Raw genomic sequence first — 25,680 nt, 5'->3', positions numbered from 1 at the left:
ATTATATCTACCCAAATTCCCCAAATCTTGAATTTAAAAAGAGGCACATACAAACTCTCTAAAGTTCTAGGGCGTCTTTGTTTTGAATATAATTTCCCAAGCAGTACCCTTCTTCCAGAAGAGATTGACCACAAGGGTTCAAGATTTATAAAGGCTTTATAAGTCTCTGAGGCTGTTCAGGGATAGAAAGCAGCCATAAGATTTCCAAAAGAAGTAAGTGATACTACTCTGGGTTTCTTTTCAACATCTCAAAGTACTTCCCAGACTTACAGGGAGGGTTGTTAAGCACTGGAAAGGGTCTGGAATAATTTAAGTATGACCATACCTAAAGGTCGAGAGCTAGGCACTGCGGCTTATTAAGGGCTCATCCTGCCCAATTATTTCTAGTAGTCTCTGACTCTAGGCAAATATGTACAACCACCTACCCAGGGAGAAAGGAGGCCTTCGTTTATAAAGCTGAGACCCAATGAGGCAAGGAGAGCTGCCAAAGTGCTTTCAGCATGCTTCTGAGTAAGCCAGGCCCTGAACCCAAGTCTCTTCATTCTTGGTCTTTGTTCTAACCACCAGACCACACTTCTGTTTTATGATGACGATGATGATAATACCTTTCATTTGTAGAATACTTTATGGTTTCTGAAGAGCTTTTATATAGTTTCAGAAGGAACAGGTAAGTGTCCTGACTCTGAGGCTTAGATGAGTTCGCCTCAGAAGAAGAAGTCATGGAATTGTGGACTTGAGAGTTGGAAGGGTCTTAGATGATATTTAATCCAACAGCTACCCAAAGGGAAAAAAAAACTGGGCAGCTAGGTGATTCAATGAAGACAGTGCTGGGCCTGAAGTCTGGAAGACCTGAGTTCAAATCCAGCCTCACTAGCAGTGTGACTTTGGGCAAGTCGCTCGACCTGGTTTGCCTCAATTTCCTCATTTGTAAAACGAGCTGGAGAAGGAATGACAAACCACTCCAGTATCTTTGCCAAGAAAACCTCAAATGGGATCATAAAGAGTCAGAGATGACTGAAAAAAAAGATTTCAACAACAACCTGAAAAATAAATCTCCTTACCAATAACTCACAAGGGTTCATCCTGCCTTATGCAATGCAGAGGGGTACGGACCCTGGTGCCTTTACCCAACAACTGATAAGGAAGTCATTGATCATTCTCCAAAAGCAGTGCCTGGATATTAATTTTACACATCTAAAATATATTCTCTTTAGTGAGGGTTAAATGAAGAAATTCATCCTATATTGTTGTTCTTCATCAAAAATTTAAAAAGTCATATAGGGTTAAGGCACCAAAAATAACTTTTTTAAAAAATGAGCCTGTAAAAATACAAAAATATGTCACTAAAAATGTGATTTTATTGTCAGCCTCCACTGAGACTCTTCTTCAACCAATTCAGATTACAAACTTCTCTTCAGTTTATAGTCTCAAGAGAGTTGCCTGAGGCACCTGAGAAGCTAAATGACTTATCCAGGGTCACACAGTGTGCCTGAGAGGTGGGATTTGAATTTATGTCTTCCTAACTCCAAAAAACAGCTGTCTACTGCTATAACTATAGTAATATTTGATGCGTAATGTTGTTCAGTCATATATGACTCTTTGTGACCCCGTGCATCATACTGTCCATAGAGTTTTCTTTGCAAGCATACTGGAGTAGTTTGCCATTTTTTTTCTCCAACAGATTAAAGGCAAAGAGAGGTTAAGTGACTTTCTCAGGGTCACACAGCTAATAAGTGTCTGAAGCCAGACTTGAACTCAGGTCTTCCTGACTCCAAGGCCAGCATTCTATCCACTGAAACACCCAGTTACCCCCTGTGTAATAGATAGATATAATTCTAGCCCAAAACTAACTTGTGACTAAGAGAGAGAAGGAATGTCAGCTCAACCACCAAAGTCTTGAATTTTACCTGCCCCTCTTCCACTAGGTTACTGATAGTGGTAGCCACGGTTCACCTCCTATTTCACAACGAAGACAGAAATAAAAATATAGCTATCATTTATATCACGCTTTATGGTTTGCAAAGCACCTCGAACATGTTGTCTATTTTGATCCTCATAACAACCCTGAGAAGTAGGTGCTGTTACCACTCCTAATTTTACAGATGGGGAAACTGAGGCAAATAGGGTTAGATTAAGTGACTTCCTAGGGTCACACAGCTAGTAAGTGTCTGAGGCTAGATCTGAACTCAAGTTTTCCTGACTCCAAGTCCAGGTGCCTCTCCAGAGTCAGGATGGCCAAGTCTCAGATACTATCCATCTAAATAAAAGTCCACATTACACGTAGACCAGTTTTTTTCTACGTTAGAGAGCTATCTATATTACATGTTGCTGTTTGTTGTTTTTCCTTCATTTCAAAGAGGACCAATGACATCACATGTCTTGACCTGCACATGAACTGGATTCAAGAGAGGCAGAGTCGCACAAAATTGTCGGCCAGAGTCACTGAAGTCCAGTGGCAAGGCAAAAGTCAAGACAATTGGTGATGGCCCAGGATGCAGTGGATGACCTGGGTGTCTCTGATGTCTGACCAACTCTAAGCACTCCATAGCACCTGCTTCAGCAGCCTTCATGGCCATTGGAACATATTGTTCTCATCCACCCGTTCCAAGGGGAGAAGTCTTCGCCTACTTGGGGCAGACACCCCACTATCTCACCAACAGATTTGAGGCCTGTTGGTTACCCTCAATCTGGTTCAGTTCATCTTCTCAAGTTTAGCCCAAGACAATTTCACTGGAGTGTGGCTGCTGTACATGCTACAGCTTCTTGGAGCCACAGGTGAGAGCTGGTAACAGGTGGACACTAAAGGTGGATAAGCAGCCCTGAAAAGGGCTCAATGAGCCCTCACACCAGAGGTGCTAGTCCTCCGTGAACATCCCACATACCCTCATCCATAGTACATAAGCCAAACAACTAGGCAGGTGATTCCTATTGTACTCCACCTATCACCCCTCTACTATCAAATCTCTTTAAATTCTTAGAATGGCAGACCTAGAATGGTTCTTATCCATCTAATCCAAAACCCTAGCTTTGTAGGTGAGGTAAGTGAGGCCCAGAGAGGCCGTGACTTACTCAAAGTCACATAAGCAGTAAATAGCAGAGCTAGGACTTAAATCGAGGTCTCTTGATTTGTGCTTATTTTGTAATGTGGCTCCTCTCTTCACATAGTTGTCCCATTCTGTTCTGTACTTCCTGTTCTTACCCAGCACACATAAATATTTTTATTCCCAAACCTCCAAACAAACTTTTCCAACACCAACTGGGTCTAACAATTCCTATTTGTGACAGAGTAAATTAAAAAAAAAATAAGGCTATACAGGCAGAGGCAGATCTGTGCTCTGTATATTTTGTAACTTACAGTGCGGGACCATGATGGTCACACAATACGTGCTTATTAAGTATTTGTTGAATCAAAATCTCTAATCACTTTCAGAGGAATCTCTTGACACATTATAATGATAAGATTTAGATATTAGATGTTTTAATAATGATAGTAACGTATATTTCTATATTGCTTTAGAATTTACAAAGTACACTCATACACATTACTTCAGTAGTCCATAGGTAATGGATATGAATGTGGTTTGTAAATTCTAAAGCAATATACATCATAATCTCATAACAATCGTGTAAGGTAAGTAGATCAAAAATATTATCTTTATTTTACTTAATATCTATGGGACTTAATTTCTTTTCTTTCATATGTAAATCTTTAAAAAAGAGGATCAAATTAGGTGATTCCCTAAGGTATTTTCCAATTGAGCTACTGAACTGTGCCAACCGGGTTCAGTACAAATTCATGTCATATAATCTCAACCAGGCACTCCCTGCTGCATGGCAATACTTTTATCCTTTGGGGATTTTATCCTTTTGGTACCATTCACACTCTTCCCAAGAATGGTTTCAAACTTCTTATCTCCTCAAGCCTCCTAACCTTTCCTTTTGAAAGAGGGAACTCCTCGGTTCCCTCTTTCAGTGAAAGAAGGAAGAGGAACCTCCTTCTTACTCCCTAGCCATTTGAACTCCCTCTTCCCTATTTCTCTACTCTCTGTTTTCCCTCCAGTCCTATTCTATCCCCCATCATACCCTTCACATCTCCAATTTTTTTTATCTTTGCTACAGTCTCTGACTAAGAATGGTTCTTTTTGCTAAGGCATGATGCACTGGAAACTGCACGGAATTTGGAGTCAGACAATCTATAATCCCACCTTTGCACTTAGTGCCTCTGTGAACTTGGCCATACAACTTGACCTTTCTGAGCCTTACTCTTCCCAGCACTAAAATGACCAGGTTGGACTAGGTCACTGCTAAGACCTCTACTAGCCTTAAGCCTGTAATTCTACTTATGCATTTGACTATATCCCCCTCATATCACCTAAAGGAATGTGCCCCTTTGATCATCCTCTATAATGTGTTTTCAATCCTTTCTTATCCACTAATTCATCTTCTATTGCTTATGTACAAAACCAACCAACATCATTTACTTGCAAAAAAAGTCTCTCACAAACTTTAAAAAAATCATTTAAGCTGTCAGACTCTCAAGCTATTAAACTATAACCTTTCGCAGTCAAATTACAAAGAGGAAAAGCTATCTATATGGTTGCCTTTCTCATCTCTCACTTCTGAAATCCTTGCAGTCTGTCTATTGACTCTAACACTCCACTGAAGCTGTTTTCTCCAAGATAACTAAAGATTCTTTAATTGTTAAATAAAAAGTTCTTTTCTCTGCCCTCTCCTCCCAACCGAGTTTTCTCCTCAGTTTTCCTACCTGTCTGATCATTCTTCATCAAACTGCTTTGTTCAATTGGCTCTATCCATCACTTACCCCCTAACCCTGGCTAACTTCAAAACTGATTCTATGCTGGGCCCTTTTCTCATTTTCTATACCCCTTGCTAACATTAGCTTTCATGGATTTCAATTATCATTTCCATGCAGGTGCAACCCTAATCTCTCCCTTGATCTCCACATAGAAGCTGTTCCAACCTTTTCTTGTCTCTTCAAGCCTCCTTCAGGAGGCTCAATAAAGTAACACTTTCAAAAGTTTGTGTTGTACTGAAAATTCACACCATCAGCAGCCTGCTGTACCTTTCCACTTGGATGTCCCAATGGCACCTCAAATTCAACATGTCGAGAATGTAACCCATGACTGACCCTTTCTCAACTCTCCCTTATTTCAATTTCTCTGTTAGTATTAAGGGCACCACCAGCTCTCCAGTCAACCAGATTCACTTGGATTGTACTGACTCTTCAATCTCCCTTATCCCTGTCCTGGCCATATCCATTCAGTTACCAAGTCTTGGTAATTGTGTTTCTACAACTTCCTCATCTCTCCCCTCCCCTCCATTCACAGTCACCACACACACACACCAACTGACAGCCTCCTAATCATTTTCCCAATTTCCAGTCTCTTCCCTTTCCAATTCATATTCCAAACAGCTGTCAAACGATCGCACCAAAACATAGGTCTAACCATTTCATTTCCTTCTCTAGTCTTCCACGGCTCCTGATGGCCTCTAAGATAAAGTAGAACCTCCTTAGCTTGATATTTCAAAATCTTTACCATCCTTGCCTCAGCTTATCCTCCTAGAATTTTTCTGCAATACTCTCTCATAAACTTTGTATTCCAGCCAAACTGGACCTAGTTGGTGTTCTCCAAACTTCCAATTCCATATACTGTCACCTTCCTTTCATTTAGGCTGTCCCACCTTTCCTAAAGGGCATCTAGGTGACATAGTGAATAGAATGCTGGAGTCAGGAAGACATGAGTTCAAATCCAGCCTAGACAATTACTAGCTCTGTGATCCTGGGCAAGTCACTTCACCCTGTTCACCTAGTTTCCTCATCCATCAAATAAGCTGGAGAAGGAAATGGAAAACCACTCAAGTATCTTTGCCAAGAAAATCCCAAATGGGGTCACAAAAAGTCAGACATGACTGAAAAGAAGTGAACAACCTTCCCTGAAATGCACTCTTCTGACCTTTGCCTCTTAGAATCCTTAGCTTCCTTGAAGGCACAGCTCACATGGCACCTCCTACAGGAAACCTTTCCCAATTCCCCTCATTTGGCAGTCTTCTCTCCCTCATCAAACTGTTTCGTGTTGGCTTATCTGTTGAAGTGTTTTATTCCCATTCCTACACTCCAAACTCCAATGAAATCGAAACTCCTCAATGCCTGGAACTGGTTTTGTTTCTGTTTTGCCTTACAGCTATTTGAATAAATGCTTGTCAAACTGGATTCTGTTATGACTTTCCCAGGTTCACACAGCTACTAACACAAGAGCTGGGATTCAACCTTCAAACTTCTGGCTTCAAGTCCAGGAAGCCATCCCCTTAATTTTAGGCTCTCAACCTGCGCCTTCTGCTAGTTGGAGGACTCTCCTACATCAGCCACTCTATGGAAGAAGGCAGGGACGTCTACTTGCATGCAGTAGGCCCTTGCTGAACCCAGGCTCATTCTACCTCTCCCCTTGCTTCACCTTCCGGCACCTGTTTTTTTGCTGTCATTGAGACCCCCATTCTCTTTACCCCTTGGTACTTCCTTAGGCCATTACCCCTGCTCTGACTGTATTTTCCTTCTTCTCCCACCTCAAATCAAGAGCTAGCCATTTCAATTCAAAGCTTTCATCTGTTCTTGAATGCCCTCTTGTCCTGTTGCCCCACCTCCCTTGTCTCTCTCTTCCTTGGATGCCCCTCCATTGACCACCTCCACATCACTGACAAGCTGTTGAACAAAGACAGAGAAAGTCTCTAATGTGCTGATTGGGCACATTAAAAAAAATTCCTATTATCTCCTGATAACATTAGATCATTGCATCCTCTTTCATCCCCTCTCTTCCTCTAATCTTGAACCTCCACTGGTGCCTTCTCTACTTCCTACAACCACGCCCACGTTTCCATCATCCTGAATTTTTTAAAACCTTCACTAGACTCTCCCATGCACTCAGGCTGCCACCCTGTAGCTCTCCTCTCTCATTCAAAAACTTCTTCCTGACCTCTGCCTCCCCAAAGCCCCCTCTTCCTTTGAGATGAAGTTCAGCCTCTATCTTCTGCCAGGAAGCCTTTTCTGAAGTGCCCTTCTGCTAGTGCCCTTCCTCTGAAACTACCTGGTATTTACCTACTTTGCATATAGCTCCATTTATTCATTTTACATTTACATATTTTTATATGTACTTATCTCCCCTATTAGAATGTAAGTTCATTCCAAGTACAGGTTGTTCCATTCTTTGTACTCGCGTTCCTAGTGCCTAACACCAGTGCCTCATACAAGCTGTTGACGTTCCACTGAATGATAGTCATGTCCAACTCTTCGTGACCCCATAGACAATAGCATACGAATGTCGTCTGTGGGGTTTTCTTTGAAAGGATAGTGGAGTGATTGGTCATTTCCTTTTCCAATGGATTAAAGCAAACAGAGGTTAAATGACTTGCTCAGGGTCACACAGCTAGTAAATGTCTGAGGCTCGATTTGAACTCAGGTTATCCTGACTCCATGCCCAACAATCTATCCACTTAACACCTAGCTGCCTCCTGATTCATAGTAGGCACTAACTTAAAAACAAAACAAAAGAAAAAACCCAACTGCTGATTGACTGATTTTTAACCATGCCATTTCTAATCAATGGGCTGTGGAATGTGTAGAAAACATCTATTAGTCTAACTCATATAGCCCTAGAAAAGGGGTTCTTAACCTGAAGTCTGTAAATTTGCTTTCAAAAAAATGACACCATTTTTTCCATATAATTGGTTTCTTTAGTAATCCTATCTATTTTATTTTAAGCATTCAAAAACATTCATCTAAGGGGTCCTTAGGCTTCACCAGACTGTTAAAGGGGGCCATGACATAAAAAAGTTAAAAACATCTGTTGTTCAGTTGTTTCGGTCACATCTGACTCTTTGTGACCACATTTAGGGATTTCTTGTCAAAGATACTGGAGTGGTTCATCATTTCCTTCTCCAGCTCATTTTATAGATGAGGAAACTGAGGCAAACAGAATTAAGTGACTTGCCCAAGGTTACAAAGCGAGTAAGTATCAGGCTGGATCTGAGCTCAGGAAGATAAGACTTCCTGACTCCAGGTCCAGCACTCTATCCACTGTGCCACCTAGCTGCCCTCTTAAAACATTTACCCTAGAGCTACAGGATTTCCCATGGACAACATGTCACCCAACAGGAACACGGAAGCAGGCAAAGGGAACTCGTATGGTAAGAACAGCACTGGACTAGAAGTCAGAAAGCCTAGATTTTAACTGGGGCTCCACCATAAATTGGCTGTAAGACCCCAGCATTTCTCACTCCATCTCACTGGGCACCTTCTTAATCATGTAAACAACCCAAACTGATCGTTTATATCTTAAGTTCTCTTTCAGTTGTAATCTTTTGTGCTTCTGTGCATCAATCCTAAAATTCACTCTACATGCTTTGCCAGATGTATATGACTAAGCGCATGGCAAGAATCCCAAAATACTGGTTTCGCTATGAAGAGAGCCATATGTGAATCTGACGGATCCAAATTTCAATCCCAGTCCTAGCAAGCTAGAGCCGAGAGGCCAGGAGCCTATGAAGTGCGAGTGAATGGGGAGTGGCGTGTGCACCAGGCAAGCGTCTCACCTTTCCCCTAAACGGGCCGCTGCTATCGGGAGTCAGCAGCTTTTCAGCTTTTAAAGGCCAGGTAGCTGCTTGGATAGTCCGGAGCGGGTGTTGGACCAGATCCCAGAAGCATGCACAGCACTTAGGAAAGGTACATTCTGGATAGAGTCAGTGTAATTTTTAATGAATCAAAACCATGAATGTACCTATTTTGGTTGACTTACAACAAGGTGAAAGCAGCAATGTACGGTCCCTAATTTATTCTTATGGCAGTTTTCATCAAACATATACAACCACTATTTCAGTAGAAGCCCACCTGCCTCCATTCTCTCTGGAACCTAAGTCAGTGGATAAAGTTATAGAAACAAAGTACAAATAAGGAGAAAGAGAAGTATTTCTTCTCCTTCCTAAGAAGAATTTTTCCACCTGTGTTCTCATCTATCTCCCAGCTGCTTCATTCATGCCCTGGCTCCCTTCCTTTTTTCCTCTTCTATCTCTCCCTATTCACTGGTTCATTTCCACTTGCTTACAAATGCACTCAGATTTCCCCTTCAAACAACCTTCACTTGACTGCTGTATCTCTTTTACCACCTCCCCACTTTCCTTTCACTGCTAAACTTTTTAAATAAATGATTTTTATCAGGAGTCTCATTCAGGGACAAGAGGTCAACTTACCCTGCAAACATTATGGAAACCAGCAGAGAGCAGTGGAGCCCAACTAACTGGAAAACATAGGACGAGATTAGCCCAGACAGTTCAGGAAGTGTGGAAACCACAGGGGAAGTAAAGTTTTGAGGACGGCAGGCATCACTATTTGTCAGTCAGTCAGTCAGTCAGTCAGTAAGCACTTACTAAGCGCCTACTATGTGCCAATCACTGGGCTAAGCACTGGGGATACAAAAAAGGCAAAAAGTAGTCTCTGCTCTCAATAAACTCATTGTCTAATAGGAGAGACAACATGCAAACAGCTATGCACAAAAACAAAACAAAACCCTACATACCAAAAAAAATATTTGTATGAGAAACTGGAGATAATCAATGGAGGGAAGGCACTAGCATTAATTGAGATCAGGAAGGCCTTCTTATAAGAGGCACTGAATCACACAGGCTCAGAGAATTAGAGTCAGATGGAGCTCAGAGGTCATCTGAGGAGTCCAAACTCCTCTTTTTACAGATGAAGAAGTGAAGTGGTGAAGGGTGGAGGTAAGGTTTAATTATCTGCCCCGAGCCATAGGGGGAGCAAGCGGCAGATCAGGGATTTGAACACTGGTCTTCTGACTCTATGTCCAGGGGACCACACTGCCCAATGTAATTGTAAGCTTGGAAGTGAAGAGAGATTACATTGAAGTGGATGGTCCAAAGGGGGCTGAGGGAATATGGGTCAGAAGCATGGTCAAGTTGGGCAGGGATGGTGAATGTGGGTCACAGAAACATCAAATATTAGAGCTGAAAGGGTCTTCGGAGTTTACCTAATCAGCCTCATCACTTTATGCTTTTGGAAACTGAGTCTCAGTGAGGTTAAATGAGCCAGGTCACACAGCTAGTTTAGGGAGAACCAGTACTAGAGTCCAGGTCTTCTGACCTCTCCCTCTTCCCCCTTCAAGGCAATCTATCCAAAAGAAATGCAGATATAATTGCCAGCTAAAAAGGTTCAGGTGGTTTGTGGGCTTCCTTGGAACTGAGCACACTGGTCCCACCCACCTCAAGTATCTAGAGTATCATATCTGTAATCCCTTCAGCTGCCTCTACTTCCTGATCATCCATTCCATTTTCAACTCTGCATTCTGATTCCCACTTCAGTTCCCTTCTCCTCCCTCTTCCCTCCTCCCTCTTCCCTCCTCTCTCTCTCTCTCTCTCTCTCTCTCTCTCTCTCTCTCTCTCTCTCTCTCTCTCTCTCTCTCTCTCTCTCTCTCTCTCTCTCTCTCTCTCTCTCTCTCTCTCTCTCTCTCTCTCTCTCTCTCTCTCTCTCCCCCCCCCCCTCTCTCCTAATCAAATCAAACCCAGTGGTGTTTGCTAATCTTTCTCCTCCTCAGGGTCTCTGCAGCAAGTAGCAATGTCAATCATCCTCCTCCTTTATATATATGTTTGAAACATTAACTTTATGAAAATAAATCCATGGAGCATTAAATTATATTTGTATCTATTCAAAATCCCTTTTTAATCTTTTTTATGGGATTTGAAAAACCTTGTTAAGAATTCAAAAAACTTAAGACTAAGCTCAATATTTTGCAAATGTAATCTAATTTTTAATTCAGAGATCTTAAAATGCAAGTTTATATATATACGCATTCTCAAGTTATGTTTAAAAAGACTTACGTTTTCTAATATATTAAAAAACTTGGAAAAACAATCTTGTTAATTTCTCTCTGGCAAACTTTGAGTGTATTCTATTCCAATAAATGGGTCATTCATAGTATTTTAATAAGAAATTAATTCCAATGGATAGAACCCAAGAAGAAGACTCAGGAAACTTGGGTTCTAATCCTGAATTCCCAACTAACACCGTCATCTACTTTGGCAGGTCATTTCAATATTCCGTGCCTCAGTTTCATCATAGCATGATGTCCTCGGAAGACAGAGACAAATGCCACAGGGGCTTAGATCCAGAGCTCATTTAAATACAAATCGTTACCTCATGGTTTGCTATCACCACCTCAAAATCTCCCCATTCCAATGAATCCAACACAATAACGCCAAAGTAATAGTCTTAATATAATGCTTTAATCATATTACTCCTCTGCTCCAACTCTTTCAATGGCTCCATACTGCCTATTGAATAAGGTCCAAATTTCTTAGTCAATCATTCAAGGTCACCTGTAATGTAAATTTATAGCTTTATTTCACCCATGTTTTCATCAGTTAAACGGCTGGTGGAGCAGAATAATACTTGTACCACTATGTTATGTTGGTATGAGGAAAGCACTTTGTTAACTATGTTGCTCTTCAGTCGTTTCAGTCGTGTCCTACTCTTCGTGACTCCATTTGGGTTCTTCTTGGCAGAGATACTATAGTGGTTTGCCATTTCCTTCTCCAATTCATTTTACAGATGAGGAAACTGAGGCAAACAGGGTTAAGTTGCCCAGGGTCACACAACTAGTAAGTGTCTGAGGCTGGATTTGAACTCAGGTACTCCTGACTCCAGACTCAGCACTGTAGCCACTGTGCCGCCTAGCTGCCCTTACTACCTAGTACAGAATTGATTTCCATCTTTACAGATATGGAAACTCAGGTTGAGAGATTAAATCACTTGCCCATCCTAACAGAACCTGGAGGGATCTTGAGCCCAGGTCTTCCTGATTCCAAGTCTAACACTGTGCTTCACTCTCAGCTATTATATCTGATTTTTCATTTCAGTTACTTGGGTAATATCTTTTTTCTCTCTAAGGACTAGAAAATGTCTAAGTAGGTGATATTCATCTTTCCATTTCATAGCACCCAGCACAATGTCCTGCACAGTAGACACTTAATAACTGTCTGTTGAATTGCATCATAATTACCCACACCTTGGAATGGCTATGCATACTAGAGTTTATATGGTTATAATATTCAATTTTGCAAAGTATGCCAATGTGCTCCTAAGATACTACCATTCACTCCTGCTACTGACCTTCCATTCAAGCATCTCCTCAGAGAGTAGGAGGCTCCTCCACCACAGGTCCGGGAACAATCACTCCAGGCACCCCAGGCATCCCAGCCACCATCCTTCTCTTCATCTGAACGTGTAATTCTTGACGTCTACAAATAAGGCAAAGAAGGACAAGGAATCGAATGTAAAATTCCTGTAAATATGTTCAAGTCTTCTGGGTCCTTCCCGCCCTTCCTATCTTTTCCTATGGGTATCCAAAGGAAGTGAAACATCTTTGAAATGTTTAACTTTTAAAATTATTATTTTCTCATGAGAGCATGACGGTAGAAAAAAACTATCAGAACCTAAGGGCGTTCAAGCAATGAGTACTATAGTTTGATTAAGGCCAAATTATTTTCCTTTAAAACATATCTCTGAGGAAAAGAAGAAAAAAAAGTGTTAAAGGTGTACCTCATTTAACAGAAGAAATACGCTCCTCAGAGCTTTCTGTAAAATGAATTTTTGTAAAGGGCATCATTATGCTTTGCCACCCAGAGATTTACATTGTAATTTCAAACACATGTTCCCCAGGGAGAAAACATTGGACCCAAACAAAACATACTAACATTTCATTTTTCCATCTCCAATGGGGATGGAAATTCCACATGAATGAATTTTCCAGACAAATGAAGTTTTACCCCTTTAAGCACCAGGATTTGTTTCAGTTTAATCATTTTAGATGGAAATGGGGAGGAGAAGGGGAAGGCAATGGAAAGAGTTTGCAGTTCAGAGGATCTAGGTTCAAGACCTAGCTCTGTACATTACTAGCTGAGTGACCTTAGACAAGTCACTTAGCCTCTGTGCATTTTAGTTTCCCCAATATGTCAAAACTAGATGACCCTTAAGTTCTCTGCCAGTTCTAATCTTTTATTTATGTCCTCTATCAAATGAAGTCTATACTTTCTGCCTTCCTTGTAGAGAGAGTTTGGGATAAAAGGATAGGGAATAGAGGGATAGGGGCTAGACTTATAGTTTTAGTAATGCAGGGAAGAAATGTAGGGTAAGGAACTAATGCTATCAATGCAGGTCTACACTTTCGGTGCAATTTACAGTCTTAAGAGAATTGCAGAGGTCTCAAACTCATAGACTATAGGCCAGAAGTAACCCACAAAACTCCAGAATTTGGCCCAAACTACATTAAAATATAATTGGGAAATTCTTAACAAATTAAAATACAATAATGTTGAATTATGGGTTCCTAAATCTGCATGTAGGGAGGTAGGTGGCACAGTAGCCCTTGAGTGCAGAGCCTGGAGTCAGGAAGACCTGAGTTCAAATCCAGCCTTAGTTATGTACTAACTATATGACCCTGGGCAAGTCACCTAACCCTGTTTGCCCTAGTTTCCTCATCTGTAAATGATCTGGAGAAGGAAATGGCAAACCACTATAGTATCTCTGCCAAGAAAACCCCAAATAGGGTCACAAAGAGTCAGACACAACTGAAATGACTGAATAACAAGTTAACATGAGGCTGACAAAGATCTCTTTCTACTTGAGTGTGATACCACTTGTCTGAAGTACTGAGTGATGGTGACTGGCCCCCCATATGTATCACGGGCTGGCCTTTCACACTCTGAAGACCTCTCTCTATCCACTACTCTTCTATACCATCTCTCAGTATATCATAAAAATCATTTAACCTTTTCTTGATAACTAAGATAATCAATGTACATATTACTAAAAGATCCAAGGTTTCCCTCCTGTTCAAAAATTCTACAGTTCTACCAATTATTATTTCTGTGAGGTATTCATGGACAAATTCACGAAGAGGGGTGTATTACCTTGTAGGAAATGCTCCAGGTTATTACGCTTTATGAATTCTTTCTGATTTTTAGAGTTGGTTTTTTTTTCCTGTCTTCTCCCTTGCTGTTGGGCTACCAGCTGCTATCATTGTTCTGATTATTTCTCTGAACCACACTTTGCCAGGAAATCAGCAGGATCATCCTTACTAAGATACCACTGTATACATTTAGTTGTTCTCACGTTGCTAATGCATTGCTTCTAATCTTCTGTGGACTCAGGAACCCGATTTCCAAGCTTGGCAGAGATATGTGTTGACTCTGAATGGGAAGACTCTAAGCAAGGGTCTGAAGGTGCCCCCAGAAGCCAAGTGGAGGAGCTGTGGAGCATGGATTTCATGTTCTCTATTTTCAACGCTCAGATGTAATTTCTCCTTTTTGACTCTGGGCTACACTCAGCATAACTAAAGACATCAAGTAGTTGGGGCACACATTGTTTGTTTCCAGAATGTGCCTGATTCTAAAGAGAAATAAAAAGTATATAGTGTTGGCAAGAGAGTAGGCCTTGGGATTATCGATGCTTAGGCTAGCATCAGTGGTCAGCCAGAGGGCATCTCAAGGAGATGGTCTTTGGAGTGGGAGTCCAATTCATTACATTGGGCACTCTTTAAACGACAGCACATAATCTTGCCCCACCCCCTCCAATTAAGCTCACTGAGTGTGGGCTATTCCATTTTCCCAGAATGCCCTCCTCTACCAAAATAAATACTACTCGTCCTTAGAGACACTGTTCAAATTCTACCTTGTTTGTGAAACCTTTCTGGAATAAACAATATTACCATCAAGACATCATGTGAGGCACTGAGAAAATCCAAGAAGCGTAAGACAAAGACCCCTGTGACCACAGAGTTTGCAATCCAGTTGGAGAAAAGACAGACACATGAACTTAGTAGTTCAAGAAAACTAAAAAGACACAAGGCCAACTGTTTGCCAAATGAATTACGTAGACAGAGATGTTATAGATGTTTGGCAGATGATGGCAGAGATGTTGCTAGAAGAGTTCAGAGGAGAGAGACACTAAGGCAACCAGAAATGTGTGCTACAACAGAATGGGTCTAGAGAGGGTGACTAGGGTGGTGAAAAGGCTAGAATCCTTAGCAGATTGACTAAAGGACCTGGAGATGTTTAGCTTCAAGAAGACAATACTAAAGGAAGACCAAATAGCATCTCCAGATGTTTGAACGGTTATCATACTGAAGTGGGGAGGAGAGGGGAGGCTGAGCTGCTCCCTAAGTGGGGTGAGGGTGGGGGTTGGGTTCAGAAAGGAGGGTGTGTTCAGTTTAAAACTCTGGAGAGTTTGAGGAGAATCAGGGTAAAAAAGAGGTCACAGGATTTGGATCATTGTCAATCTTCAAGAAAGAAGTTTTTAAGTGGTTCCTGGCCCCCAGACAAATATATAACCAGGGCCTGCCTCACACCTTTTACAATTTCCAAGGTAAACTAAAAAGAGATGACACAATCAAAATTCATTTTCTACCAAAACAAAATACAGAAACTCTACCAGAAGGAAGTAATTCAGTATTGCCAAAACAGCAACATAGGTAAATGGGTTTTGTTGAAGTCTGTATGGATTATCACTCATTCTGATAACTATTTAAACTAAGAAAATTGGAGTTCTTTCTTCTAAAGGTCATTCCCACTTTCTGCTCGGCGTGCTGTCATCTCGACACAGCTGTCTCCCATCATGGAGGCAGCGGAGGTGAGCATGAGCTGATCCCAGCTGTAGTTCATTTGGAGGCAGGCCCTAGCCCACACACCCAGGCTTAAAAGGCCACAGGTGTGTCCACTCATGAAGCCAGACAAATCATAATTCCATCTAGGCTCAGGCCTTCCTTTGACCTGCTCATTACCCCAGTTTTGCTGACCCTTATTTTCACCTTGGACCCTTATTTTCTGCCTTTTCTCAGATCCTATTTATAGATCTGTAGATTGGGAAGGCTCTAAGAGGTTATCTATGCAACTTTACCATAACAACATGAATGGTCTTTTACCTCTGGCTCTTTACTCTCTCTTTCTTACCTACTTCTTTGACTCTGATCCTTTGTGAATCCAAGTTGTCGCATGGATGACCCTCTTTTCCTTTCTGGTTTTAGCACCCACAGAACTAGGGGCCATAACATCTCTGCCAGAATAATGGAAAGTTCCCAAGTCTCCCTATGTCTCTAGCCCTAACTTCAAGTAGGGGTAGAGAAAGAGAAAATCTGATACCTGTGGTTGCCAAGCATTCAACATATACCATCATGGAGAATCACGGATAATAAATAAGAATAATATTAAGTATAATACATCACAATACCATATTATTAAAATGTGGTTATAATAATTCATAACTATTGTATTTATTATATTTTAATATTATGATCACACTATTAATCATAATCATTTTTTAATGCTTTAATGTCTACAAAGTGTTTTACATGTGTTATCTCATTTGATCTTCCCCAAAGCCCTTCAAGGGCAGGCAAGACTCATCCTCATGAGTTCAAATCCAGCCTCAGACACTTAGTAGCTGTGTGACCCTAGGCAAGCCACTTAACCCTATTTGCCTTAGTTTCCTCACCTGTAAAATGAGCTGGAGAAGAAAATGGCAAACCCCAGTATCTTTGTCACGAAAACCTCAAATGGGGTCATAAAGAGTTGGAAACAACTGAAAAACAACAATGACAACAACAAAACCCTGTGAAGTGGGTGCTACAATTATCCCCACTTTACAGATAGGAGAACTGAGGTTGGGAGGGTAAGTGATTTGCAATGGGTCACATAGTTATATAAGTGTCTAAAATGTGACTCAAACCCCAAGTGTCTTCCTGCCTCAACATGTTTTTTACTGTTATCATCTACACTAAAAAGGAAGCCCAGATCATTAAATCTAATTTTGTAAATTAGAAAACAGTGGAACAGTGAAATTAACTGACTGAGCCCAAGGCCTGTCTCCTTCCAATGCTATACATATAAAAAAATTTTGTTTATATTTTGTTAAGTAAGACTTATATTGGAATAGGGGCTAATTCTATAGTGGAAAGTGTTTCTGTTTAGGCCTAAAATAAAATTCAAGGGGATGTTCAGACTATTTAAGTAACCTTTTGGTAAGTCAATGTGGCTTCATCCAAAGTGTTATGAGGCAATCTTGGCTCAGCACTCATTGCTAATAGATAAGTAGCTTATTAATTTGGATGTTACCACCAATAAAGTAGATTTCAACCCACCTACACCAGCCCATCCTCTGCTACTCTTTTACATGTCTTCCCATAGGTTCATCACAGGGGGAGCATCCAGGATGCCAGGGGCACACACCCTCCTTGCTTTTTCTTGATTTCATAAGAATACCTGTGGAACACGCTGGTTGTCCATTAGTTATCCTTTGTCCCTGTCACATGACCAACCAATCATCATTTTCAATCACACACATCTTTGATGACATCCTTAATTATTGGTCTTTCTAGCCTCTTCTTTGTTAGATATTGCAGTATGCTCACACCTAGCACGAGTGGTTCTCATTTTCAGTTTCCTAATCCTAAGATGCAGACAAACACAGACTACTCCTTATTTGTGGATTTCTCCTCGTTGGGTGCTTTCAACTTCCTGTCTAAAAATTCCTATCTATCTGTAATATGAAAGCAGACAGCCTACACACCAAAGCTCTCCCCTATATATGTCACCAGACTCTCTTCTCAAACAGCTCAGTTCTGTGGAGTGATTCAGGACCACGTGCATCAACTCAGAGAGGAGTAATGAAAAGCTGGCATCTTGGTATCCTGCCCTTCTGGACATTCAGTTGTAGCTTTATCTTTCAGGTACCTATGACCCCCCAAGACATCCTCTCTTCCCTTGTCCCTGTTCTCACACTCCCTCCCCTCCCTGCCCCATCTCCAATTAAGTATTTTCTCTTGTGTTGGGCTCAATGCAATTTAAATAAAGGACTGTTGCTTTTTTTTTTTTTATTATTAGCATTAATGGCTAGTTTGCTTCTTCTATGGAAATTTCTAAGTGCTTTCCCCAACCCTCCCCCCCCAAAAAAAAAGCTGCAACAGACTGGTGCATGTGTATTGTATATTTTTAGGATTGTTGTCAAGAATTTTATTTTCATTATATAGTTCAACTTTTACTAGATCTGTATATGCATTACTGAGTTAATAGTTCCCCTTATTTTCCACGTACTTGGCAGTGGTGCTTCAGCTGGATTGGTATGTTCATTACTAAGCTGAGAATTCCTTAAAGTCTATGTGCTAATTCTTTTGGGAGAGGGTAGAAAGCAGTCTGGACGAGTAATTTCTTTAGCGGAGAGAATTCCTGGTATGGAAACTCTTTTCACCAATATAGATCTATAACTCATCTGTCACTTTTAGTCTCAGAGATTTGGCTAAGACACTGAGACATTAAGTAACCTGCCTGTGGTCACACTGTTTAACTCCAGTCTTCCTGATTCCAGAGTGTACCAACTCTGTCCATTACACCACAGTGTTTCTCTATGTGCTGATATCCCACAGAGAACCTCTCTTTCTATAGCAAAAATGTATTGTTATTTTGTAGGGCTCACCCTTATAGGTACTTCCTTACCAAGGCCTAAATCGATCTCAGGAGTCCTGGCCAGCAACAATTTGGGAATGAACAGACCTGGCTGGTGGAAATCAGGCTCTTCTGGCTGATGTTTAAGAAAAGACCACTGGATTTAAGTGTCAGGTGACCACTCTATAGCAGTTGTTTTCATCATTATCAATCCTGGCTAAATAAGTCATTAACAATCTTGGCTTAAATATGTCATTTAACCTTTACAATAGTTAGTTTCCTCACCTGTAAAATATGTTGTTCACCTCTGGAATACTGGATCATAAGGAATTTAAAAATCAAAATCATATCTTTTTTACTTAGATATAACTGATCCCCAATAATTTAAGAATTGTTAATTTAGGGAGTGTCAAATAAACCAGTTGTTTGAAAGCAACAAAAAGTTGTTTTGTATGTACATAGGATGTATGTGGTTACATAGAAACGTATATGTTGTTATTGTTCAGTCATGTCCCATTTTTTGTGACCCCATTTGGGGTTTTCTTGGCAAAGGTACTGGAGTGGTTTGCCATTCCTTCTCCAGCTCATTTTGCAGATGAGAAAACTGAGGCAACCAGGGTGAAGTGACTTATCCAGGGTCACACAGCTAGTGTCTGAGGCTAGATTTGAACTCAGGAAAATGAGTCTTCCTGATTCAAAGCCCAGCACTGTGCCACCTAGCAAATGTACTTTCGCCTAAACAGCTATTTAACAGAAAACTCACACAAGGCAAGTGCTCACATGGAGGTCAGAATAAGCGATACAAGGACACTCTCAAGGTCTCTCTAAGGAACTTTGGAATTGATTGTGAGACATGGGAGACACTGACACAGGATCATCCAGCATGATGTGCCTGCATCAGAGAAGGTGCTGTGCTCTATGAGCAAGCCAGAATTGCAGTCATTCAAAAGAACAAAAGAAACAGGTGACAAGCAAATTTAGAGACATCTCCATTCTAAATGTCCATATGGACTATTTGGGGTTTTGTGTGTGTTTGTTTGTTTGTTTTTAAGTTAGGCAATGGGGTTAAGTGACTTGCCCAGGGTCACACAGCTAGTAAGTTTTATGTGTCTAGGGCCGGATTTGAACTCAGGTCCTCCTGAATCCAGGATCAGTGCTCTATCCACTGTGCCATCTAGCTGTCCCGATATGGACTATTTGTGCCCAACCTGTGGTAGAACCTTCTGGGCTTCTACTGGTCCCATCAGCCATAGTCAGACATGCTGTACCTTGACCCACCCTAATGATATCATTTTGATCCTCTGAGAAAGAAGGATATCAACCAACCTTATACACAGGAAACACCATCTCCAATTTGCACTTTTGGCAACAGAGACATTGCTCTAAATCTCGCTTGAAAACAACCAGTAGTTCACTTTAATCATGCACTTATAACACCCAAGGACTGGAGTCAGGGAACATAAATTCAAACATTTACTGAGTCCTCACTATGTGCAATGAATGTGCTGTGCTTGGACTTGGAGGAGATATTGAGATAAATAAGACATAGTTCCTGGACTCCAGAAGCTTAGAATCTAGAAAGAGAGGTAAGACTTACGGCAGATAAATATTACAATACAAATGAGAAATTAGTAAGCGTACAATGGGAATACCAAGTGCTCTGTAATTAGAAGAAAAGACCTCCAGATTTAGAAAGGAATAAAGGATTCAAGTGAGACTTCATAGGGCAGGTGACATGTAAGGTGAGTTTCAAGGGATGGGTAGGAAGCCCACAGGCAAAGGTGATGAGAGGATACTGGTACAGGAACAAAAATGTGGAGTTGGAAAACTAGGGAGCACACATTTAGGGAACAGTGAGTCATCTACCAACTACATGAGCAGAAAGAGTGGGAGACAAAGGGTGCATAAGATGTTTGCTTAGTTTATTCTACAAATTTTCTAGCACTTCTTTATCCGAGTTTGTCCTGGCAATTTTCAGAGTCACTAAATTCAATCCATAAAAAATAAAAAAATCTTAGAATCTCTGTGGGTCAACTTTCCACATTCATTCCAAAGCAAATATAATGAGGATACTAAATATTAGAACAGGTTTGTACTACTTGTTCTGGGGGCTAGGGTTGGGGGAACATCTCTAGCCGAATCTCATTTACTGATCCATATCACCTTTGACCTGGCCTAAGTTAGGAAAGAACAAACAATTTCCTAAGATCAAATTCAGGTCTTCTTTCCATCCAAGGAAAGGAAATTGGTTTCTCTTTCTGTTATAAGAGCACAAGCTGTACTGGAAATTAAAATCCTCCTTTGTACTAATGGTAGAGTGTGACTCAAAAACAGAGAACACAGTCCAGAAGGAACCAAAAATATGTGATTCTAGTCAAAGTACATCATAACGGATGGTCACACACACAAAAAAAAGATTGGACTGGGTATCAGGAGATGTGGGTTCTAAGACTTGCCCTGCTAATAACTGGAAGGGACTATGGTCGAGATTCCCCAACTCAGGGCTCCCCTGACCATGCATGAGAGGTAGCTCCCCTTATATAAATGAGCATCTTTGTCCTTCCCTTTTGCTTCCTTCCATCACATTATCTTGATTGTACCTATGAAAATTATCTCTAGGCCTAAACACACATTAATATAGTTCTCCTTAGCAAAGGCTCTCAGGGTCAGGACAGTGTTCAAAGTGGTTTTCCTTGGATACTGAGAAGTTATGCCTCAGTTTTCACAAGTGTCATTCTTGATTATATCTGGATAGGAAAGAAGTGGCATAAATGCCAAGGGGACTGGACTGGGAACCAGGAGACCTGGGATTCTAGCCTGAGAAGTGCCACTTAGTGGCTGAGTGACTGAGCAAATGGTTTTTCTTCTTCAGGTCCTTGTTTCCAACTGCTTCAAAATAAAGTGGCTAAATAGATGATCTCCAAATTCTCTTCTGACCCTGACATTCTATGACCATTTCTTTAAAACCCAACTTAACCCTTTCTCCCCTTGCCCCAAGAATACTGGCTTAAAAAAAAAAAAGATAATACAAGGAAAGCTTCACAAAATAATCATACTGGATTAAATCATGGCTGGATAAAAGCCAGATACATTAAATGAACAAAAAGAATGTATACAAGCTCACAGTTTCACAATTTACAGACTTAGCTTGTTCATTGTTGATATTAGATTATGAACACTGCAGCTACAAAGCCCCATAGTTAATAATCTACTTTGTTAACACCTTGAATTAATGAAAGATCAAGCTAAAATAAAAACTGATTACACCCTTTATTTATCAAAATACTAACTGAATATTTGAACTTTCTTGTTTTTGGTAAAGTTCTATTGGGATTAGATCATCTTAAGTAGTGTCTTCCTAAAGGAGAAACTTGTGGTCCATCCAAGAATAAAAGGAGAAGCTTATTGATAGTAAGGGCAATTAAAGGAATAATTAAATGTTGAAGGAAAGCCTGCAATCTCCTTCCCTAGAATGTCTCCACCAGGGGAGACAACCAATTGCCTCCTATTCTTTGAAGTTAGAATCTGTACCAGTTGCACGCTTGAGGACTCATTTGGCTGACTTATGAAGAATGGAGGCCATACTAATGGAATTCTGCCAGTAGCAGTAAGAGCCCATTCCTCCACCCCCAGACCCCACCCCAAATCCCTGCATTTAGATGTAGTTTTAGCCAGGGTGCTTGGATTTTCTGAAACTGGATTGGTTTGTAGATTTAACTGCTTCAACATTTTAATAATAACACCATAATAAAAACAGCTTTTAAAAACTGGCTGTGCAGGGGCATCAGAATTGTAAATTAAACCAACCAAACCATGGAAATTGGAATTAGTAAACCAGGGGGCCTAAATTGAGATTTTTTCCAACATGTACTCTGGGATAGTTCATGGAATAAAAATAAAATTGCATTAGCAACATTTGCCTTGGACTTTGGCTTGTCTGGGGCCAGATGTCTGGTGAGCTTCACCTTCCCAAATGACACTTACCCTGAAATCAGAGGAGGCTCTAGCTGATGGCTACATATGGAACCAGCATAAACCTCAAATGGAGGGTGAATCTGATGAGGAAAATAGGTACAAGAGGCTGATGACAGAGCATGCCCTCTCAGTAAAAACAGAAAGAATTCCTAGCCATGGGAAATGTGACACTCCATTAATTTCCTAGCTTGTCAAGTCACCTGCACTCCCCCAAATTCCACAAACACATCGGTCTTTATAAAAGTCCTATGTTGTTTCAAAAGTTCTTTAGGGTTTCTGTACTGGCAATGCTGTCATTATGGCAATCAATCAACAAGCATTTTATTAATCACCTATGATGTGCCAGGCAACAGTCCTAAGCTCTGGGGATACAAAGAAAGAAAAAGTAAAAACAGCCCTTGCCCTCAAGAAGCCTGCATTCTAATGAGGGAGATGACACACAGAAATCAGAACCTGCAAGGTAAATATAGAGTAGAAGGCAGGTAATCTTAGAAGGAGGAAATGGCAGGGGCAGAAGGAGTGGGAGCAGAAAAGACCCTGTAGAGGAGGCGGTGTGTTAGCTGAGTCTCAAAGGAGGAGTTTCTAAGAGCTGGAGGTTGAGAAGGAGAGTGTTTCAGGCTTGGGGAGCAGCCGGTATAGTGATGAGAGATGAGCAAGGTGTGTGAGGGACAATAAGGAGGAGAGGATGGCTGCATCTAGGAGTAGGCTTTAAGATTGGAAAAGGAGAGCGAGACTTGTGATGCCAAACAAAGAATTTTCCATTTGATCCTGGAAGCAACAGGGAGAACCTAGGGTTCACTGAGCAGAGTGGTGATGGGATCAGACTCTCCATAAGAGGATCACTGACTGCTGAGTGGAGAAACTTGAGGCTAGGAAACAGCGGAGGGGTTGGGAAAGGGTGATGAGATGCAAGGCCAGGGCAGAGCACTGTCATTTCAAACGTGCTCACAATCTGAAATAAATGAAGCATCTTGCACGTGGGTGACGATCAGTTGGACTAGACGCAATGTTCCCTTTTATCTGTCCAGAGGAGGGTCAGAACTGATACCAGTTTCCCCAATATAAAACACCTAAAGGATCCCATCACTTCAGAAGCTCCCCCCCCAACACACACACACACGCACACACAACAGAACTCATACCCCATACGCACTTGCTCATCCTGTGGGACTCTGGTCCCAAGTTTGCCACAGGGAATCCATCACCTACCATATGACAAGGAGAACAGGCCGGAGAAATCAGCAGGTACAGTGTGCTCACTCCCCCTACTTGCTCTATGGAGATCTTCCCTGGAGGTCAAGGAGGGAAGTGGTTCAAGAAGGCAATTTTACCCCAAGCCATCACCCCAGCTTGGATGTTCCAGGGTCAAGGCTGTACTTCGGAAATCCATCAGATCAGGTTGCAAGATCAAAACAGCGTTAGCTTCTCCTGTGAGTGGCTCCCAGGGCCCCCTGACCTCCTGAAAGACCTTACCAAAATCTGGCAACAGCATCAGTTTATGTTCTTTAAATATCAACATGCCCCCACATAATAGTGTGGACAGACATATGGGGGACGGAATCTGGAGGTGGGCAGGAGCCCAGAACTACAGAGCTTCAACAAAGTATGTACACACACACACACACACACACACACACACACACACACACACACACACACACACATACTCCTGAAATCCAACCCAATTTAATAAACATTTATTAAGCACCTACAATGGGCCAGGCACTGTGCTAAGCTCCAGGGATACAAAAAGAGGCAAGAGACAGTCCCTGCCCTCAAGAAGCTTACAATCTAATGGGGGTGGGGGAGAAACAATATACAAATAAATACATATATAAAGCAAGTGAACTACAGCATAAATAGGAAACAATTAACAGTGGGAAGGTACTGGAAATAAAAAAGGTTAGGGAAGACTTCATGAAGAAGGAGGGATTCTGGTTGGGACTTAAAAAAAAGCCAGGGAGGTCAGTAGTCAGAGGTGAGGCAGGAGAGCATTCCAGGCCTGGAGGGCAGGCAGAGAAAAAACCCCTGGAGCTGAGAGGTAGAGTATCCGGTTTGTGAAACAGTGAGAAGGCCAGTGTCACTGGACTGGAGTATATGTGTTGTGGAATAAGGCGTAAGAAGACTGGAAACGGAGGAGGGAGCTGGGTTATGAAAGGCTTTGAATGCCAAATAGAGCATTTTGTATTTGCTCCTGGAGGCAACTGGAAGCTACTGGGGTTCACCGATGGGGGAGGGGAGACGTGAGCATTTATGGATTTAGCTCCCCGTGTCAATCAATGACACACACCAATACATTGGCCTGACCTTTGGCTCAGTTTTCTACATCTATATCTCATTAATAAACCCTAATCAATTCACACTGAACAAGGACAGCCACTGCTTTCACTCATCTACCATTGAGCTATAATAATGGGTCCATCCCCTGCTCAGGCTGACCAGACAGCTCTGGGAAACCTCTAGGCTAGGAAATGGGCCCAAGTTCCCCAAAGAATACCAGATTCCCTTTAGGGAATCCCGGGATATCCAAACAACTGTCTTACTCAGGTGAATTCCTCTCAGGGAGGCTTATAACCCTCAAGCAAATCACTTTGGGAAGGCCCCTCAGCTGGGACCTCGCTTACTGGCCAAAGGCAGACCCATGCCAATGTCTGCAGCTTTCTCTGTGCCTAAAGAGAGTTTGGAGATTCCCAGATCAGTTTTACTTATTGTTTCCCTCTTCTCTGTCTTTTTAAGAATTCTTGTTTTGTAGGAAGGCTCCCTAGGAGAGGAGAGAGGGAGGAATACAGGCGGAAGTTTAGGTATTGTAACAACAAAAGATAGCAATAATTTTGTAAAAGAAATTCTAATGGAGGGGAAAGGCCCCTGAAGGCTAATCCAAGCCAAAAAAGTTTGCTCTTTCCCAGTTTATGGATCACAAAGTAGGTGAACAGTAAATGCCTGTTGATTGATTTAAGTCTGAATAGAAGAGTCAGGGGCAAATCTAGCTGCTGTATTAAAATATCTGGACAATTTGTCCAACGATAGGGTCCTTATTCCATTTACATGTAAGAAAAGGTCCCCATCTAGGCTGAGTCTGAACTCAGAAGGAGGTCACCACTTCACACAAAACAGTCCTTTCATTTGGAGGCAACTGTAAATTATCCTTCCTGTGCATTTTTGCATCCTGATCTTTGTTCTGGAGCTGAAAAG

At 41.4% G+C, this 25,680-nt stretch overlaps 1 protein-coding gene across 2 annotated transcripts in view; it reads right to left on the bottom strand.

Moving 5' to 3' along the window:
* ADAMTSL3 (ADAMTS like 3) overlaps nucleotides 1-25,680 on the bottom strand; it is a 567,152-nt gene that overhangs the window by 320,309 nt on the left and 221,163 nt on the right. For both annotated transcript variants that reach the window (XM_020966068.2, XM_020966078.2), the window contains exon 4: nucleotides 12,191-12,318. In XM_020966068.2, coding sequence (XP_020821727.1) covers nucleotides 12,191-12,318 — 128 coding nt within the window. The remainder of the gene's footprint in view (nucleotides 1-12,190; nucleotides 12,319-25,680) is intronic.

This window comes from Phascolarctos cinereus, unplaced genomic scaffold (assembly GCF_003287225.1).
Source record: "Phascolarctos cinereus isolate Bilbo 61053 unplaced genomic scaffold, phaCin_HiC Scaffold_3;HRSCAF=262, whole genome shotgun sequence".
Taxonomy (NCBI): Eukaryota; Metazoa; Chordata; class Mammalia; order Diprotodontia; family Phascolarctidae; genus Phascolarctos; species Phascolarctos cinereus.
This window is presented reverse-complemented; position numbering and strand designations above follow the sequence as displayed.